Source organism: Haliotis rufescens, unplaced genomic scaffold (genome assembly GCF_023055435.1).
Source record: "Haliotis rufescens isolate VD_foot unplaced genomic scaffold, xgHalRufe1.0.p SCAF_8, whole genome shotgun sequence".
NCBI lineage: Eukaryota > Metazoa > Mollusca > Gastropoda > Lepetellida > Haliotidae > Haliotis > Haliotis rufescens.
Genome location: NW_025964372.1, coordinates 5,028,973 through 5,048,854, shown reverse-complemented (window position 1 = coordinate 5,048,854; position 19,882 = coordinate 5,028,973). Strand labels below are relative to the sequence as shown.

At 41.8% G+C, this 19,882-nt stretch overlaps 1 protein-coding gene across 6 annotated transcripts in view; it reads left to right on the top strand.

The window, feature by feature from the left end:
- The window catches only part of LOC124112328 (dynamin-1-like), a 64,672-nt gene that overhangs the window by 29,232 nt on the left and 15,558 nt on the right, over positions 1–19,882 (top strand). For 4 of the 6 annotated variants that reach the window (XM_048389992.1, XM_048389989.1, XM_048389988.1 and 1 more), the window contains 10 exons: positions 300–398; positions 1,079–1,187; positions 2,282–2,476; positions 4,785–4,920; positions 6,111–6,178; positions 8,108–8,246; positions 8,694–8,851; positions 11,223–11,274; positions 12,701–12,814; positions 18,390–18,502. In XM_048389992.1, the coding sequence (XP_048245949.1) occupies positions 300–398; positions 1,079–1,187; positions 2,282–2,476; positions 4,785–4,920; positions 6,111–6,178; positions 8,108–8,246; positions 8,694–8,851; positions 11,223–11,274; positions 12,701–12,814; positions 18,390–18,502 (1,183 nt within the window). Of the gene's footprint in view, positions 1–299; positions 399–1,078; positions 1,188–2,281; positions 2,477–4,784; positions 4,921–6,110; positions 6,179–8,107; positions 8,247–8,693; positions 8,852–11,222; positions 11,275–12,700; positions 12,815–16,037; positions 16,148–17,283; positions 17,394–18,389; positions 18,503–19,882 lie in introns of all 6 variants that reach the window. The other 2 variants (XM_048389991.1, XM_048389990.1) reach the window with 2 other exon arrangements.

The window sequence follows — 19,882 nt, the reverse complement described above, 5'->3', positions numbered from 1 at the left end:
TCGGCAAGGGTGGAAACTGGACTTTTATAGTCAGTTAACTCTCTTGCCTCAGGAAGATGGATCGGTCGGTTCAACTACTATGGGAGATAACCTCAAGGTTCCTAAGACTCAAAATCACCATTCTATTGATGATAAATGTTCTAGACATATTTTTTACCATAGCTTCCTTTTCCTTTGCAGTGGAAGCAAATGTGTACATTCTCGTCTTCTGAAGCATTGTAAACATGTTATATGGCTGTTATACTGTTCAAAGTGGCATTAAGCCTACTCTTCTCTATTTCTGACCTGCTGATATTCAGGAACACGGACGATTGGCGTGATTACCAAGCTGGATTTGATGGATGATGGGACAGACGCCCGGGAAATCCTGGAAAACAGGCTTCTACCACTACGGAGAGGTGAGTGGACATCTGTTGCCTGCTGGGAGATTGTGTGGGGATTGGGGCCACATTTCCCTGTGCAGAGTTACCTCCCTTAGGCATGCCAGACACCTATGATCATGGGTTCGAATCTCAGAATCATGTGTCCTGTTTTGTCACCATCATACCCAGGGTTTCACTGAAGCGACCACCTCGGAGGTCTGCTGGTCGAACCTCTGCCCGGAGAGCGCCTCGGAGGTCTGCTGGTCGAACCTCTGCCTGGAGAGCAGAAAGTCGGACTTCGATACTAGATACCACGTGATACCAAAAAATGTTAAAAGATGGTACTTGTTGTTACCCTGCCTGGCGTTCGGCATTAAGGGCCTAAAACAAGGACTGGTCGGCTCGGAGTCGGTATACTTTGTCTGTGTGGGGTTTTCATGTTAAACTGCGGCATGGTATCTCAGTCGGCTAGCTCTATAAAATCGGTATTAGTCAAGAATAGTACAAGCAGCCACACACACACACACACCCGCATACGTGTCGCTATATAAGCGCAATAATCTTAAACCACATTTCACGTCACCTTCACTTAAGCAGGACATGTCCAATCTTGCTTTACATGGCTTTCTCCAACATTAAACTGAAATAAAATTCAAAGCGGCATCAAACCCAACTCACTCACTCACTATATCTGACGCTGACTTGTTGGCCTACAGGGTACATCGGTGTAGTGAACCGCAGTCAGCGGGATATCGAGGGCAGGAAGGATATCCGAGCTGCCCTGGCTGCGGAGCGCAAGTTCTTTCTGTCTCATTCATCATACAGGTGAGTGGAGAGATGTCTGCTAGGGTTCCCTGACTTGCCATTGTTCTTGTGACCCGTGAAGATCCGGGGTAGAATAGATCTTCAGCAACCCATGCTTGCCGTAAAAAGCGAATATGCTTGTCGTAAGAGGCGACTAACGGGATCGGGTGGTCAGGCTCGCTGACTTGTTTGATGCATGTCATTGGTCCCAATTGCGTGGATCGATACGCATGATGTCAATCACTGGATTGTCTGGTCCAGACTCGATTATTTACAGACTGCCGTCATATAGCTGGAATATTGCTGAGTGCAGCGTTAAACAATAAACCAACCAACCATCGTTCTTGTTCACCAGTAACTGCAAGTTTTCTTACCGTAAAAATTAGGCTTGGACCGGTAATTCATGTTACCATCAGTCCCTGTGGACAGGCAAATGGATTATCCTTATAAATCTTTGTTGTTAAACAAAAGATCGCTGAACATCAATAACATATATTTTCCGAAAGAAGTCATCCTGTTAGGGTTTCCTGTTGTCTTTATTTTGTGCAAGGAAATAATATTTTGTTCTGCTTCAAGGTTAATCGTCCATTTGTAGCGACTTAGTCTGGAACCAGAGTGAAATATTCAGAGAAAAAAAGAGAAAATTGTGACTGAACTTTGTGTGAATGACATGTAGATCTAAGTTACTTCCGAGATGACGTCATTCAGTTTATCAGCTATGAACGTACACTGCATTGAACTTGGCCTGTATTTGACTCTTTCTTAGATAAAATATGTAAAGATATAGGAAATAGATATATAGAAATACATAACTGGCCAATTAAGCAAAGAAGGGTCTTAGTACTGTAAACTACTGCACCCAAATCCACTGTACTATATTGGCATGCAGGGCAAAGATCACCATTTTCTGAAAATACTTTCACAAATAATGGATGAAACAATAATAAAGCATAATAAAATGTTAGTGCTCACAGTTTTAGCAAATCAATAAAATTGTGCAATCTCTTTTGTCAGTTTTCAGCCCCAAATGGTACAAATCTTACAGATTCCCCACCTCACACAACATTGCGAGAACAAGAACACATTACCTGACGTGATCTGTGTGATTGTTTCAGACACATGGCTGACCGTATGGGCACGCCCTTCCTGCAGAAGGTGCTGAATCAGCAGCTGACCAACCACATCCGGGACACGCTGCCAGCGCTGCGCAACCGTCTGCAGACTCAGATGTTGTCCATGGAGAAGGAGGTCGATGAGTACAAGAACTTCCGCCCTGACGACCCCGCACGAAAAACCAAGGCCATGATGCAGTGAGTACTGTGGATAGTGTGGGGACTAGGATAGTGTAGGGACCAGGATAGTATAGGGACCAAGGCCATGATGCAGTGAGTACTGTGGATAGTGTAGGGACCAAGGCCATGATGCAGTGAGTACTGTGGATAGTGTAGGGACCAAGGCCGTGATGCAGTGAGTACTGTGGATAGTGTAGGGACCAAGGCCATGATGCAGTGAGTATTGTGGATAGTGTAGGGACCAAGGCCGTGATGCAGTGAGTACTGTGGATAGTGTAGGGACCAAGGCCGTGATGCAGTGAGTACTGTGGATAGTGTAGGGACCAAGGTCGTGATGCAGTGAGTACTGTGGATAGTGTAGGGACCAAGGCCGTGATGCAGTGAGTACTGTGGATAGAGTAGGGACCAAGGCCGTGTTGCAGTGAGTATTGTGGATAGAGTAGGGACCAAGGCAATGATGCAGTGAGTACTGTGGATAGTGTAGGGACCAAGGCCATGATGCAGTGAGTACTGTGGATAGTGTAGGAACCAAGGCCATGATGCAGTGAGTACTGTGGATAGAGTAGGTACCAAGGCCGTGTTGCAGTGAGTATTGTGGATAGAGTAGGGACCAAGGCAATGATGCAGTGAGTACTGTGGATAGAGTAGGGACCAAGGCTGTGATGCAGTGAGTACTGTGGATAGTGTAGGGACCAAGGCTGTGTTGCAGTGAGTATTGTGGATAGAGTAGGGACCAAGGCAATGATGCAGTGAGTACTGTGGATAGTGTGGGGACCAAGGCCGTGATGCAGTGAGTACTGTGGATAGTGTGGGGACCAAGGCCGTGATGCAGTGAGTACTGTGGATAGTGTAGGGACCAAGGCCATGATGCAGTGAGTACTGTGGATAGTGTAGGGACCAAGGCTGTGATGCAGTGAGAACCGAGGATAGTGTGGGGATTAAGGCCATGATGAAGTGAGTATTGTTGATAGTGTAGGGACCAAGGCCGTGATGCAGTGAGTACTGTGGATAGTGTAGGGACCAAGGCCGTTATGCAGTGAGAACTGAGGATAGTGTAGTGACCAAGGTCGTGATGCAGTGAGCACTGTGGATAGAGTAGGGACCAAGGCCATGATGCAGTGAGTACTGTGGATAGTGTAGGGACCAAGGCCGTGATGCAGTGAGTACTTCGGATAGTGTAGGGACCAAGGCCGTGTTGCAGTGAGTATTGTGGATAGTGTAGGGACCAAGGCCATGATGCAGTGAGAACTGAGGATAGTGTAGGGACCAAGGCCATGATGCAGTGAGTACTGTGGATAGTGTAGGGACCAAGGCCGTTATGCAGTGAGTACTGTGGATAGTGTAGGGACCAAGGCCATGATGCAGTGAGAACTGAGGATAGTGTAGGGACCAAGGCCATGATGCAGTGAGTACTGTGGATAGTGTGGGGATTAAGGCCATGATGAAGTGAGTATTGTTGAAAGTGTAGGGACCAAGGCCGTGATGCAGTGAGTACTGTGGATAGTGTAGGGACCAAGGCCGTTATGCAGTGAGTACTGAGGATATTGTAGTGACCAAGGTCGTGATGCAGTGAGTACTGTGGATAGTGTGGGGACCAAGGCCGTTATGCAGTGAGAACTGAGGATAGTGTGGGGACCAAGGTCGTGATGCAGTGAGTACTGTGGATAGTGTGGGGAACAAGGCCGTTATACAGTGAGAACTGAGGATAGTGTGGGGACCAAGGTCGTGATGCAGTGAGTACTGTGGATAGTGTAGGGACCAAGGCTGTGATGCAGTGAGTACTGTGGATAGTGTGGGGACCAAGGCCGTTATGCAGTGAGTACTGAGGATAGTGTGGGGACCAAGGCCGTTATGCAGTGAGTACTGTGGATAGTGTAGGGACCAAGGCCGTTATGCAGTGAGTACTGTGGATAGTGTAGGGACCAAGGCCGTGATGCAGTGAGTACTGTGGATAGTGTGGGGACCAAGGCCGTGATGCAGTGAGTACTGTGGATAGTGTAGGGACCAAGGCCATGATACAGTGAGCACTGTGGATAGTGTAGGGACCAAGGCCATGATGCAGTGAGTACAGTGGATAGTGTGGGGACCAAGGCCGTGATGCAGTGAGTACTGTGGATAGTGTAGGGACCAAGGCCGTGTTGCAGTGAGTATTGTGGATAGTGTAGGGACCAAGGCCATGATGCAGTGAGAACTGAGGATAGTGTAGGGACCAAGGCCGTGATGCAGTGAGTACTGTGGATAGTGTAGGGACCAAGGTCGTAATCATTCATCAGGACTCCTTGACAATTTTAGTCTGTTTCTAACAACACTATGTCCTCTCTTTCAGAATGATCAACCAGTTTTCCACAGACTTTGAACGCGATATTGAAGGTAGTGGTACCCATGTGAATACAGAAGACTTGTCTGGTGGCGCCAAGATTAACCGAATATTCCACGAAAGATTTCCCTTCCAATTAGTGAAGGTAATGAAGGACTTGATGTTGATGTTGATGAAACAGTCACCCCATTGTAAAGAGCATAGTGGTTGGGTGATACTTTTTATAAAAAACATGATTAATGGATATTCCAACTCCGGGATATTAAAAGCAAAAAAAGTGATTTAAGTAGCACTGTTTTGCTAACTTAACTGTTCACAACAACTACATTGCGGAACAGTATGATAACCTGTAAGACTGACAAGACAGTCATCATGGACACTGTGCTCATGACGACATATTCAGAACACTTCTAAGAAAAGTGTGTATGTATGTGCGTGCAAAGTTTCAGAAGTTTTCACCAAATGGCAATAGGAGTTGCATAGTTTAGGCGGAAGGTGTTTGTTCTGACATACTGAATGAGAAGAAGACTCTGAATAATTCTACTCAATTCCTGATAGGAATACTCATCTTCTTGAGTCAAGGGCGTTAACTGACTATTACAGTCCAGTTCCAATCCTTGGCAAACTAGGCTGGAGTTTCCAGGCTCGATTGTATCGCCACCAGTGGCTATTACGAGTTATGTCCCTTCTATGTGCTTCACCAATCAGATTCCACCTCTCATATCCCTGTATTTGCTTCAAACAATATGGTGGCGCCCTGTCAAAACAATCTGACCTAAAATCAAGATCTGTATTGTAATAAAACAGGTCTTACCCTGCGAAATGCATCATAACACTTCAAATACTTTGCAAATCCTGCAGTTGACCAAAATCTGCACCTTGAAATCCATGTTGTTTACGAACTGTATGTCTAGTTCATTACTCTATTTTGATTGGACTATGCATTGACTTGTTAGTCCAGCTAAAAGGTAACTCCGGAATTTCAGCCTAGTTTGGCAAGGGTGGGAACTGGACTTGTATGGCCAGGTAACTCCCTCGCCTCGGGAAGATTAGGAATACCGTGCCAGCTCCTTCTCTTACAGAAGCTGGAAGATAATGGATTGAGATGTTTACTTTTATTTATTATGAAATAAAGCTAAGCATGTGTCAGGTCCAGCCCTCGTCACCTATTTGTACAACACCTCCAAACATCCAGTCTGATTTATGACCCATCTGCATAGAGTATCCCTATCGACTGTTGAGTCATATATGCTGTACTGGAGCATTATACTGTACAAACTGATATCTGATATTAATACTGATCTTGCAACAACTTATTTTGTCTTTTGTTTTCAGATGGAGTTTGACGAAAGAGAACTACGTAAAGAGATTGGCATAGTCATTAAAAATATTCACGGTATCAGGTAAGTTGTCTGAAGGTGGAAACATCTTGCCTTGAGAAAAGTGGAATTTTTTTGGTAACTAGTGTGGGATGCAATGGTGGGTTTGTAGTCCAATCATTTGTGTTTATCTGTGTTAATCAGATTACGACTGACATTACGTTGATCAACATTTCATAAATGACTTGAATGCCAGGATTGTTGCTCTTGCTATTGACCACTGGTGTGCCTGACCCAGAAATAGCTCGAAAAGTGGTAACTGAAGCGTAAACAATAATTACTTTGCTTGCACTTTCTCGTCAAGATGTCTGTTTTTGCTTCACAGTTCTGTTCACACCTATGTTATGAGGAATTAGCCCCAAGCACTCTGTGCAGTTTGTAATACCGTATTCGACGTAATAAGCGCCCCGCTCTATTAAGCACCCATGGCGACATTTGCTAATATATTGACTGGTGAACAATCCCAATTAGCACCTCTTCCGATTGATCAATGTACACAAGACTTATTTATCCGCGTATAATACGCACTTGTGTGTTATGTGCACCCTTAGTTATGGGCAATTAAATTCTGGAAAAATATATCTGTCGTACATAAACACTTCAGGCTGTCAGCATAAACCACAAAATTTATCTTTCAACTCTGTTTTATCACCAAAATAATATTCTAATAAGAGCCCCCTATTTCTAAATTTGAGAGCGCCCTGGGCGATTATTACGTCGAATACGGTAGGTGGTCAAATGGATCAGGTGATCAGGTTCCGTGATTGTGTGTCATCGTACTATGACGGTGTGTGTCTTTGCTCATAATATCAGTTGCTGAATCCTCTGGTCTGGACTCAGTTATTTACAGGCCGCTGTCATATAGCTGAAATATATAGGGTGTGCTTACAGAATGAAAGAAATATGCACTCCCAGATTTGCACAGATTATGCCCCTTGAACCATCACCCAGATGCCTGTACTCGCGAATATCGTCAGTGGTAAAATCTATAACCTGGATCACAATGGAGCTTTCCTCCCATCTGTTTACATGACTCCCTTGACCCCTGTGAAGATCCAAGTCAGAACTGGTCTTCAGTAAGCCATGCTTGCCATGAGAGATGACTGACAGACTCCCTCAATGCATGTCACTGTATCCCAGTCGCATGGATCGATGCTTGTCTTGTTCCGGGCAATACTTTGACATCTTCCCGAGGCAAGAGAGTTAACTGACTATAAAAGTCCAGTTTCCACCCTTGCCGAACTTGGCTAGTAATATGGAGTTACATTTTGACTGGACTAACGAGTTTATGCATAGTCCAATCAAAATGAAATTGAAATCCGGTTCCTAAACTGTCGATTGCAGGATTTGCAAAGCATGTGCACAGCCAACTCGTTGTCAACAGATATTTTCCAAACCTTTTCATGTGTTTAATCAAGGTGCTCGCGTGATTTGATGCACTTCACGATGTAAGACCCGTTTTATCACAACATAGACCTTGATTATAGATCAGATCGTCTTGACCGGGCGCCACCGTTTTGTTTGAAACAAATGCAAGTGAAGGAATCTGATTGGTCCATAGCACAGGCTTAGCAGGGACATAACTCGTAATAACCACTGGTGGCGCTACGATTGAGCCCAGAAATTCCAGCCAAGTTCGGCAAGGGTGGATACTGGACTTTTAAAGTCAGTTAACTCTCTTGCCTTGGGAAGATGTAATTTGAAACTGTTTACATGTAACTCATACATGTTGTTAGGGTTAAAAGTAGTTGAGTACAGTGATCTACACTGTGTTGCCATCTCCCTGATCGTAAACTTGGAAGTAGATGGAAATGGCTCTAGTTCTTCCACCTGTGAAGATCCTGGTTACGATTGGTCTTCAGCAACCCATTCTTGCCGTAAGAGTCGACTAATATGCAAGCATACTGTTCAAAGCGACGTGTAGCACTAATTCACTCTTCCAATCGTACACAGGACAGGTCTGTTCACCCCTGACATGGCTTTTGAGACCATCGTAAAGAAACAGATTGCGAGGCTGAATGTTCCGTCCCTTCAGGCTGTGGACATGGTTGTAAGCGAACTCTCCAACGTAGTCAAGAAGTGTACAGAAAAGGTAAGATGTCACCTCCTTACAATGTCACAAAACATGACAACGGGCACTGGCTGAGTGAGATATAGGCCGTCCCCCACTTGAAAGTGCTACAAATGACCTGTAATGGGTATTGGCCCACTTTAATATTGCAATTTTTGGCACTAATAATTCCTATATTGCGATACTCCTCACAATATATTGCATGTTTTCTTTCTTCTGTTATTTTGTTGAATGAATGAAAATAGACCTATGAGACTTCTCCCTCACATTTTGCCAAGTTTGTTATCATCTGGCATTTTGTTGGATGTTGCTATGGTCACAATGCATACGTAATAGACACATTATTCCTTGTAAAATACTTATAAAGAACCTGATATTTGGGTATTGGCTGACCTCATGTTCTTCCCCTGATTGTCACCACCTGGCCTGTATCCCATGATATGTAGTTCTCACAATCTGCTATCACAGATGAGCCGCTATCCACGTTTGCGAGAAGAGATAGAGAGGATTGTAAATACCAGAATTCGGGAACGGGAACAGTTCACCAAAGATCAAATAAAAAGTCTGATTGAAATCCAGCTGGCGTACATGAACACAAACCATGAGGACTTTATTGGTTTTGCCAAGTAAGTTTACATTTTGTCTCCATCTCTCCAGACAGTCCAAGTAAGTTTACGTTTTGTCACCATCTCTCCAGACAGTCCAAGTAAGTTTACAATTTGTCACCATCTCTCCAGACAGTCCAAGTAAGTTTACGTTTTGTCACCATCTCTCCAGACAGTCCAAGTAAGTTTATGTTTTGTCACCATCTCCCCAGACTGCCCAAGTAAGTTTACGTTTTGTCACCATCTCCCCAGACAGCCCAAGTAAGTTTACGTTTTGTCACCATCTCCCCAGACAGTCCAAGTAAGTTTACATTTTGTCACCATCTCTCCAGACAGTCCAAGTAAGTTTACGTTTTGTCACCATCTCCCCAGACTGCCCAAGTAAGTTTACGTTTTGTCACCATCTCCCCAGACAGTCCAAGTAAGTTTACGTTTTGTCACCATCTCCCCAGACAGTCCAAGTAAGTTTACGTTTTGTCACCAACTCTCCAGACAGTCCAAGTAAGTTTACATTTTGTCACCAACTCTCCAGACAGTCCAAGTAAGTTTATGTTTTGTCACCAACTCTCCAGACAGCCCAAGTAAGTTTACGTTTTGTCACCATCTCTCCAGACAGTCCAAGTAAGTTTACATTTTGTCACCATCTCTCCAGACAGTCCAAGTAAGTTTACGTTTTGTCACCATCTCTCCAGACAGTCCAAGTAAGTTTACGTTTTGTCACCATCTCTCCAGACAGTCCAAGTAAGTTTACGTTTTGTCACCAACTCTCCAGACAGCCCAAGTAAGTTTACGTTTTGTCACCATCTCTCCAGACAGTCCAAGTAAGTTTACGTTTTGTCACCATCTCTCCAGACAGCCCAAGTAAGTTTACGTTTTGTCACCAACTCTCCAGACAGCCCAAGTAAGTTTACGTTTTGTCACCATCTCTCCAGACAGTCCAAGTAAGTTTACGTTTTGTCACCATCTCTCCAGACAGCCCAAGTAAGTTTACGTTTTGTCACCAACTCTCCAGACAGCCCAAGTAAGTTTTCGTTTTGTCACCATCTCTCCAGGCAGCCCAAGTAAGTTTACGTTTTGTCACCATCTCTCCAGACAGTCCAAGTAAGTTTACGTTTTGTCACCATCTCTCCAGACAGCCCAAGTAAGTTTTCGTTTTGTCACCATCTCTCCAGACAGTCCAAGTAAGTTTACGTTTTGTCACCATCTCTCCAGACAGTCCAAGTAAGTTTACATTTTGTCACCAATCTCCAGACAGCCCAAGTAAGTTTACGTTTTGTCACCAACTCTCCAGACAGCCCAAGTAAGTTTACATTTTGTCACCAATCTCCAGACAGCCCAAGTTAGTTTACGTTTTGTCACCAACTCTCAAGACAGCCCAAGTAAGTTTACATTTTGTCACCAATCTCCAGACAGCCTTTAATGTCTTTGGTATGCTGCGGCCAGGGTTTAAAAAAACACCAACCTTCCGCTCTCCGGGCAGATGCGATATCCACTAGACAACGGAGGCTGCCCCTGATCCTATTGCCCGATAAAGTTGATGTGTTGAAGAGTTGCAGAAATGAATTATGTCTGATTCATAGCACGTCTAAAGACCTATCTTTTCAAGCAGTACTGTTCAGTCTAATTCAACACCCCTCGCTCCCAGCCACAACGTTTTCCTTGCTGTAGCATAACCTGCTATATAACAAATGTAGCACCATGAGCATTAACTTGGTGAATGGAATCTGGCGCTTTGGAAATGGACTTATCATTATTATTATCCCCCGCCCAACAAAGTTGGCGGGGATATAGAAACGGCTCCGTCTGTCCGTCCGTCCGTCACGTTTCATTTCCGGAGCATAACTCATAAACAGTTCAATATTTTTTCATGAAACTTTGCAGGTTTGTCAGGTACATGCTGAACTGGTGCCTTTTGCTATTTAGAAATTTTGGAATTTTTTATTTTTTACGTTTCCATGGCAACAAGATGGACTTAGGTTCTGTGAGGGTAGGGTTCCTTTCCGGAGCATAACTCATAAACCGTTCAATATTTTTTCATGAAACTTTGCAGGTTTGTCAGGTGCATGAACTGGTGCCTTTTGCTATTTAGAAATTTTAGAAGTTTTTATTTTTTTACGTTTCCATGGCAACAAGATGGACTTAGGTTCAAAACTCTTCTTTTTTTTACAATTTCCATGACAAGTTCCACCTCGGTTAAAAAGGGTTAGGGTTTGTTTAGATTTAATTATGTCATAAATTCTGCAACAGGGGCGGGGGATATAGCCACGTTAGTGGCAAACTCTTGTTATTACTGAACTGACATTGAGGCTGTGAGATCTGACTGTTAGTTGACAAGCATTTGGTACGAGAGTGTAGATGCCTGAGTATCCACATATATGGTGTCATGTTGCAGTGCCCAGCAGAAGTCCGAGAGTCAGGTCAACAAGAAGCGCGTGGGCAACCAGGTAGGTGAAATATCTCAAATCTACCACTGGCATAAATGACTGAAATATTAGACAGTTTCATGGAATTATGTTTTGGGGAAAAGATACAGAATTGCTATTTTTTTGTCCAATGAACATTATTTAAGAAATAAACGATTTAATTAATGATGACTCCCTGATTTCGCTAATGTCAGACAAGTCCATTTTATGAACAGGGGGTTAAGTGTTTGGTACCGATATTGCAGGATTGTGTGGAACAAACTATATGTGCAGCATTATTTGTTTTGACTTTTTTGGTTTTTAAGCAATTTAATACATGTGTTTGCTAAAATATATGCTTTATCATTTTGTGTGGAAAATCTCTAAATTTGCCGTATTTCTTTCAGAATTGACAAACTCTACTGCAAAATATTGGAAGTTTGCTTCCAAATGTTCAAGTAGTGGACACTCATTAATATCAGTTGTGTGCCTTTACCTCTCACACCAGGAAAGCAGTTTCTGAAATTGAAAAGGGGTTGACTGTTCCCACCAACTCTCCAAATCTAAAGTTTGTCAGAGGGTTTAGGGGGCACGGGTGGCCCAGTTGTCTCAGGCGCCGTGATTCGCTGTGCAGAGTTGCGTCCCTTGGACATGCAAGAAACCTATGATTGTGGGTGCCAATGCCAGTTCGCCCCGATTATGTTTCTAGGTTTGTCAGCACCATACCCGTGCTCGTGGGTTTCACCGAAGTGGTAAACGTCTGAGACCTGCATCACTCCGGGCTTTCCTCCCACATTAAGCTGACACGCCGTGATATAACTGGAATACTGTTAAAAGCAGCGTTAAACCCAACTCACTCACTCAGGTCTTGGTCCAGTCATCTAAAGTGTTGCAATTTGCTGTGCAGAGTTGCGTCCCTTGAACACGCCAGAAACCTAAGATTGTGGGTTCCAATGCCAGTTCGCCCCAATTATGTTTCTAGGTTTGTCAGCACCATACCCGTGCCCGTGTGTTTCACCAAAGTGGTAAACGTCTGAGACATGCATCACTTCGGGCTTTATTCTCACATCAATCTGACCGCCGTGATATAACTGGAGTACTGTTAAAAGCGGCGTTAAACCCAACTCACTCACTCCCTAAGTTTTCTCAGGATATGGTCTAAACTGAAGTAGACCCTTATTATCCTCTAGGGCGGTCTGGTAGCCTAGTGGTTAAAGCCTTTGCTCGTCACGCCGAAGACCCGGGTTTGATTTCCGACATGGGTACAATGTGTGAAGCCCATTTCTGGTGTCCCCCGCCGTGAGATTGCTGGAATATTGCTAAAAGCGGCGTAAAACCATACTCACTCACTATTATCCTCTAACATTAAAAACATTTTCCCTTGTCCTGAAGCAGTCTTCGCAGCAGTGTTGGTCTGTATTCTATGTCTGAGGCTAGATCTGACAATGACTTCTTCCATTGGTTCCAGGTGATTCGGAAAGGTTGGCTCACTCTCCATAATGTCAGCTTTATGAAAGGAGGGTCGAAAGATTTTTGGTTCGTTCTGTCTGCAGAGAACATGTCGTGGTACAAGGATGAAGAGGTGAGATCTGATTGATGATGTGAACTGTGTCAACATTGATGTCATCAGTTGACAGTACTTCTGTCATGACATCGCTGGGGTAGCCTAGTGGTGAAAGCGTTAGCTCATCTCGCTGAATACCTGGGTTTGATTCCCACATGGGTACAATGTGTGAAGCCCATTTTCGGTGTCCCCAGCTGTGATATTGTTCGAATATTGCTAATAGCGGTGTAAAACCATACTCATTCACTCATAATCGGCAAAATGTAGAAGATCAGTTTAAAGATATGCTGTTAATTTCTATTTTGAAGATATTTGAATGTATTAAGGAACCCACATTTGTAGGTGTTTGGTTGAAGTTTGATTTTAGCTCACCTGAACCGAGGGTTCGTGAGAGCCTTTGTCATGGCATGTTGTCCTTCATCCGAAAAAAGTAATCGCCTATTTTGTCCACTGTCGGTAGACCACTATTTGAAATACAGTGATCCCTTGCAACAAAACTATAAAAGTGTCCAAATAATTGATGAGCGAGGGAACACTACTAATAAACACATATCACAATACGTTTGTAAGATATCCATATATTCCCTTTTTCCAAATCATGCTTATTTTATCTGCTAGGCGTAGTTTTTATAAATGACAAGTCAAACTGAAATTTTGAAATTCAGAAATTAGCAGCTTTGATCGAAAAAGCAAAACTAATCGCGACCAACTTCTTATTATGATGTGTCTCATACGCTTTCAATGTGACCATAACGTACAACAAAATGGCGGACGACTATGAAGTTGTATAGAATATGGGTTATATTTATTTAGGTTAAGAAATTACAGGTAAAAGTCAGCATGCAATACATTGTAGAACATATCGCTGTACAAAAATAATTATTGCAACAAATTGCAATATGAAAGTCCGGCAAATGCCCTTCGCGACATGGCAAGTCGACTATCAGAAAATGCAGGTGAGCTTCAATGCCATATGGCTCCTTTGTACTGTGCAAAGATAAATGAGAATGGTGAAGGCAATGATGTTTAATGCCAAATGAGGGTTCTTTAAGCTTGTGGTGTGGTTTTATTGGAAGTGATAGATAGATGGCAAGATGCATGAGACTTTATAATAACATTTCTGGTATTTACCAACCCCAGTAGTTAACCAGAGATACCAACCATACAATTTTGGCGTAATAATTATGATTCGGAGCCTAATATATGCTGTTACCCTTGCTTCCCCCGAATTACTATTATTGTCACGTTTTATGAAATTATTGACATGCATGAAACACCATGAAGAGACAAGTACCATTCTACAGCAGGACTGTGCTGACCAGTGAGTGTTCCGTTGTGATAAAATAGCCAGTGATATGAGGTCTCTGACTGGTTGTGTTCAAACACACTCAAGTCATTTTGTCAATAGATCTTTACAGGTGTAAACAGGGAACTTGTTGCCTGTACACTGATATTACTCTGGAACTCAAAACACCACGTTGTCTTTCTCAAAAGGAACCCATGAAGATCTGGATAAGAATAGGTCTTCAGCATCCCATGCTTGCCATCAAAGGCGACTAATGGGATCGGGTGATCAGGCTCACTGGATTGTCATTGTATCCCAATTGCGTGGGTCGATGCTCATGATGTCAATCACTGGATTGTATGGTCCAGACTCGATTATTTACAGACCACGTGATACAGCTGGAATATTGCTGAGTGCAGCGTTAAACAACATACAAATAAACAATCTTTCTGAAAAACAGTTAATTAGTGTCACATGATGAATTTAATTTCTCTGCCTAACACAATTATCGAAACAAAAACTCACATTGGTGATTCTCAAACATTATTCTGTTTATAATTATGCTTCCTTACGCCTCTGATTACTCAGGGTTGGCATCTCTGAGTTAACGAATCAGTTCCAAACTAATTTTCCTGGAATGAATTGATAGAAGAAACAAAGTGACTAGTATCCAAAGATGTGTTCATGTAAAACCACACCATGTCACTACACACATGCTATATTTTATTTCAAGAATGATAGCAATTTGTGGGGACATTGAAAATGAAAATTGCCAACTATGAAATTTCAGTTTTAGTTATTTTATAATAATTATAGTGTTGTCACATGTGTGTAGTGGATTTATTGTATGTTGACACTAACTGTGTGTTGAACTAATTCTTTACCTGCCATTCTCACCGCTTCACTTTTCCCTGACTGTTTGAAATCTTGCGTGGACTCTTTATGAAATTAAGTTACTACAGAAATAACCTGCAGCTGATGCTACGATATGGCTCAATTTGGCAAAGGATGCATGTAAATATATTATACATATACAGAACAAAAAAAGCTTGGGATCATGAATATTTGGGGGATATTTGTATGAAATTGTGTGCCCAGTCTTCGCAACAAAAAATATCCCCCAAAATAGTTATGATCTTGAACTTTTGTTGTTGAGAATATATTATAGGCCTATACATATTATATACATATATAAAGATATTTCTTGATTCTGAAAAATTGTTTCTTTCTTAAACTTTCTTGAAACAAGTTTCCTTTGTTCTTGTATCTTGAACTGTTGTCTATTCACACAGCCCCCATCCCTTGAGCAGCGTCTTTTGACATTTCAAAGATTTCACTGCTTTTCTATTCAAGCTTTGATTGCTTTATTCATGGGTCATAGAAGCTCGTTTATTCTGGTGTTTGTTTGGTTAGAACAATCTTGATATAATCTGTCAGAATGACAAAATACAGGGGACAAAATATAAAATTATCAAAAGGTCTGGTTTGAGGTTTATTTTCTAAAAACGTTTGAAAGATTATTTTTTTTACGGATATGTAAATCCTTTTTTTTTTTTTTTAAATGTTTCGATTGGGGATAAACTGCCCTCATTCTTTAAGCCCCCCCTCGAACATTTGACAAATGAATCCGATGGACCCCATGTTCTATTACCAATAAAACTGTTCTCTGATTCCGCTTGGTGTTCACTTCAGTATGTGAAGTGTAATATAAATATCGATAAAATAGAAAGTATAGTCGCGAGAAACAGGTTCGGTCAATTTTGGGCTTTTTTTCTGTTAGTTTTTTTGTGTGTATACAAACTAAAAAAAATCACAATATTTCTTTACTATTTTCACAATATATGACCCATGATAGTGTCCTACCTGTGAAACCCTGTTTCTTCACACAATTCTCATATCCTGCTGAACTCCGTGTGGGAGTTATCCCCCTTGACATAACTCCCAACTTCCTTTCAGGAAAAAGACAAGAAATATATGCTCCCGCTGGACAACCTGAAACTGCGCGATGTCGACGGGGGAATATTCTCCCGCCATCCCACATTCGCTCTTTTCAATACTGATGCTAGGTATATCATTTTAGATGGGCGCCTTTTCTCACCGTTTTGCCCTGAATATTGTCATGCTAAATTTAGCATGCTAATCTGCCGTAGACTTAATGTATGTTCTAATCATGTCCTTGTAACCTTTCGTACACTCTGTATGTTATCAGCATTGTTATAATTCCGTACTTTCTTGCATGATTGGTATCTGCCTGTGTTGAGCATGTTGTGGTGGGTTGTTGAAAGGGGTCATCCAGTTTATTTCATCGTTAAATGAAAGATTGATGCGAACACAATTGCTACATTTGTCTGCCAAATTGCCCATGTCTCGTCTTAGAATTAACCAAAGTTTTTGAAAATCCTTGTACCAGTTTTAATATTTAAATATGGGTGTTTCCGATTGAGGTCAAGGTCATTAGCACCTTTAAAAAAAAAACCAAAACCATCTGAGCCTCCATTTATTTTGTATATTTCTGATGATTTTTGATTTTATCGAAGTAAGTTTTATATTTAAGAAAGAAATATTCCAAATTTGGATGTTTCCTAGAGTTAAAAGCAAAACCCATCTAAATCATTCCCGAAATGAAACAAAACGTGTTCGGTGCCCGATTATTTTGACATGGAGTATCTTTCTTAAGATGAAAATACTGGTTGTCTTGGGATGTATATGTACGTGTATATATCTTTAGTGCCCCTGGGCTTTTCTTTGCACAAAATGCGGGAGGCAGTCAGCATTGCATGAGCAAATCTTCTCACCAATGTCTTCAGGAATTGAATTCAAAATGGAAAACTTGCTTAATCAGAAAAAGAAATCTGTTCTATGTTTACTCTTCATCATTCATCTTAAAAATTTGTTTGATCATACTTTGGCCCAAGTCTAGCCTGCTTTCTGTCAGAGGTCTGACCTTGGGGAAAGTCTGACCTTGACCTCCTACCATAACTGATATGAACAAGACGCCCTGTAGTTTGAACTGTTTGCCCTTCTATTTCAAATTTGAATTTATTTTGTTTTGGTAGGTACTGTTTCTTCCTTGTTTTCTTTGGATTCATTCCGAGGTCAATTCAACCCCCCGCTTTTTGTGTTGGTTCACTTCCTGTACTGGTGCACTGTGGGAGATGTCAGCATGACAGCCATGTTGTGACATCACATGCTTGTATTTTAGGAGAAAGATAAGAAGTACATGTTAAGCCTCGACATTTTGAAGATCCGAGACCTTGAGGCAGGATTTATGTCCAAGAAATATGCTTTTGCCCTCTTCAATCCCGATTCCAGGTAGAGCTGCTTCTTCTCTTACTTACAGACGTTTAGAACTAGAACCGGCCCTACTTCAAACCAAGAGGTCGTTTTTGTTTGGGAACAGTTTACAAAAATGCACATGCGTTGGTGCAGGTGTTTCTTTTTTGTCTTTCTCACTGCTTCTGACAAGTATCAGTGGGCATGAATTATACAAAGTATAAACACATATTTGTACAGTGAAAGCTTTTGATCCAGATGCTAATTTAACCTGGGACATTTCCAGATTTACAATTCATTAGGAAAATGGTAAAGGTCATGAACTTGTACTGATGTTCCTCAAAGTAGTTCCCCAAAGTAGTTCCCCAAAGTAGTTCCTCAAAGTAGTTCCCCAAAGTAGTTCCTCAAAGTAGTTCCCCAAAGTAGTTCCTCAAAGTAGTTCCTCAAAGTAGTTCCCCAAAGTAGTTCCTCAAAGTAGTTCCCCAAAGTAGTTCCCCAAAGTAGTTCCCCAAAGTAGTTCCTCAAAGTAGTTCCCCAAAGTAGTTCCCCAAAGTAGTTCCTCAAAGTAGTTCCTCAAAGTAGTTCCTCAAAGTAGTTCCCCAAAGTAGTTCCCCAAAGTAGTTCCTCAAAGTAGTTCCCCAAAGTAGTTCTCCAAAGGCAGTAATTTCATTGAGGACAAAGACATTAGGACATTTTCATGATTTTAGCACTTAGGAGGTTCTTCTATATCAGTGCCTAATTTGGAAAAAGTCTTTTGGACATTTTGGATGACAATCAGTCAGTGTTCTTGAAAATGAACCAGTCTGAACACTGCAAGTGTCTGGATTAATTGGGTTTTCACTGTATTCAAAGACATTGCTCCAAATGTCTTCATTATAGGAAATGCGAAGTGCATGTTTCTGAATATTGAAGCACAATCTGCATGAGCATTTTTACTAAACTGTTCGCTTATGAAACGTAATTCTGTGAGCTTGCAGTGTTGTTGATGTTGTTTCCAGGCTCTCATTTTGTTGTTTCGTAACTTCCCTTGCACAGGAACGGGAAAAACGCTACATGCTGCCCCTTGATGGGTTAAGGTTGCGAGATATTGAGGGGGGAGGCTTTCTCTCCCACAAACATATGTTTGCCTTGTTTAACCCTGAGACGAGGTAGGTATCGACACCTGTAACCATAGTAACCAGAAACACAAATGGCTTGGTGGCACTCGCCAGTTAGTGTTGTGGACTTGGCTTTGGGTCCTGCCAATATTATCTCTTTTCTCTGATGGCATCAAGTCTGTGTTGGACCTTTCTTCTCAATCTCATTAAAATCAGATCTTAGTTCTCACTGTTGTTAAATAAAGATCTGAGGACATCCCTTTACGGGTCATGTCAGACCGACCTTTTGCAAACTTTGACCAACCAATGGAATGACTGGCAAGAAGTCAACATTAGCCAATCAGCAGGCAGCTTTCTGGTGCTCATAGGCACTAGTTTCAAAATTGCGACTACTCTTCGAAACACATTTTGAGAAGTTCTTGATTAAGAATTTGAAAACTGAACAGAAGTATCGGTACATTCTGGTATGGCTATTTGATGGATTGTAGGATTCTGTCCTCAGTCCCGTAACTGTCGTTCAGAATACGCTGTGTTAAATTTGATGAGGTTGCATATTAGAAAGCACATTCCAACCGTCGCTTTCATGATCTGGGAAGCGACACCCAGGGAGTTGAAAATGATATCTGGAATGTGAACGGATCCACTGGTCGGGGAACAAATAAAACCGCATTTGAGCAGATACTAGTGCCTTGAAACCTGGGTTATATAAATGTATAATATAATAATAATAAAATTGGTTGGATGAAAAGTTGTTCTGACGTGACCCATAGTAGGATGTCCTCAGATATTTGTTCAGCGGAAGCTAATTTGATGACATTGCCCTTCTTTTTTACTGTAATTCTTTCGTGTTTGGTGTTCAGGGTTGACACATAAAAATAACTCCTCCACTGTTAAAAAATAACTTTGGTTCCTCCTTTAAAGAAAACAATTGTATGTTTTGAAGCGCTGACTGACAAGATGTTCTGTCACAAGCAGAAGAAATACAACCAAAAGTTATGGGGCTGGTCTGTGAGCATGAACATTCATGGTCAAAATTCAGATAACAAGAAAATTGGGGATTGTTTTATAAATTGGTATTGATTCAAAAAAAATTAATTGGGTCGAAATTGAGAGTTAATATGAATCCAATGTATGTATTTGTGAGTGGGATGGAAGTGTTTAATAGTGTTGGGGAATCTGGAAATTTCATGATAGACAACAGTGATAGAATTCTTTTTGTCTCAAGAATGCCTATTGGCATCTGATGTTTTCGTTTCCAAAACTGGAGCAACAATTATGCAGTAAACCCAGACTGCCTCATAGACCATCACATGGCCAGTCCTGAAGAAAGGTTCAACTAAGATTGGATGCCCACAAAGACACATAGCAGTTTCTGGTTTTCTTTGCTGTGGTTTACTGTAGAACTAAAAGTGTGTTAATTCCTGTTGCAGT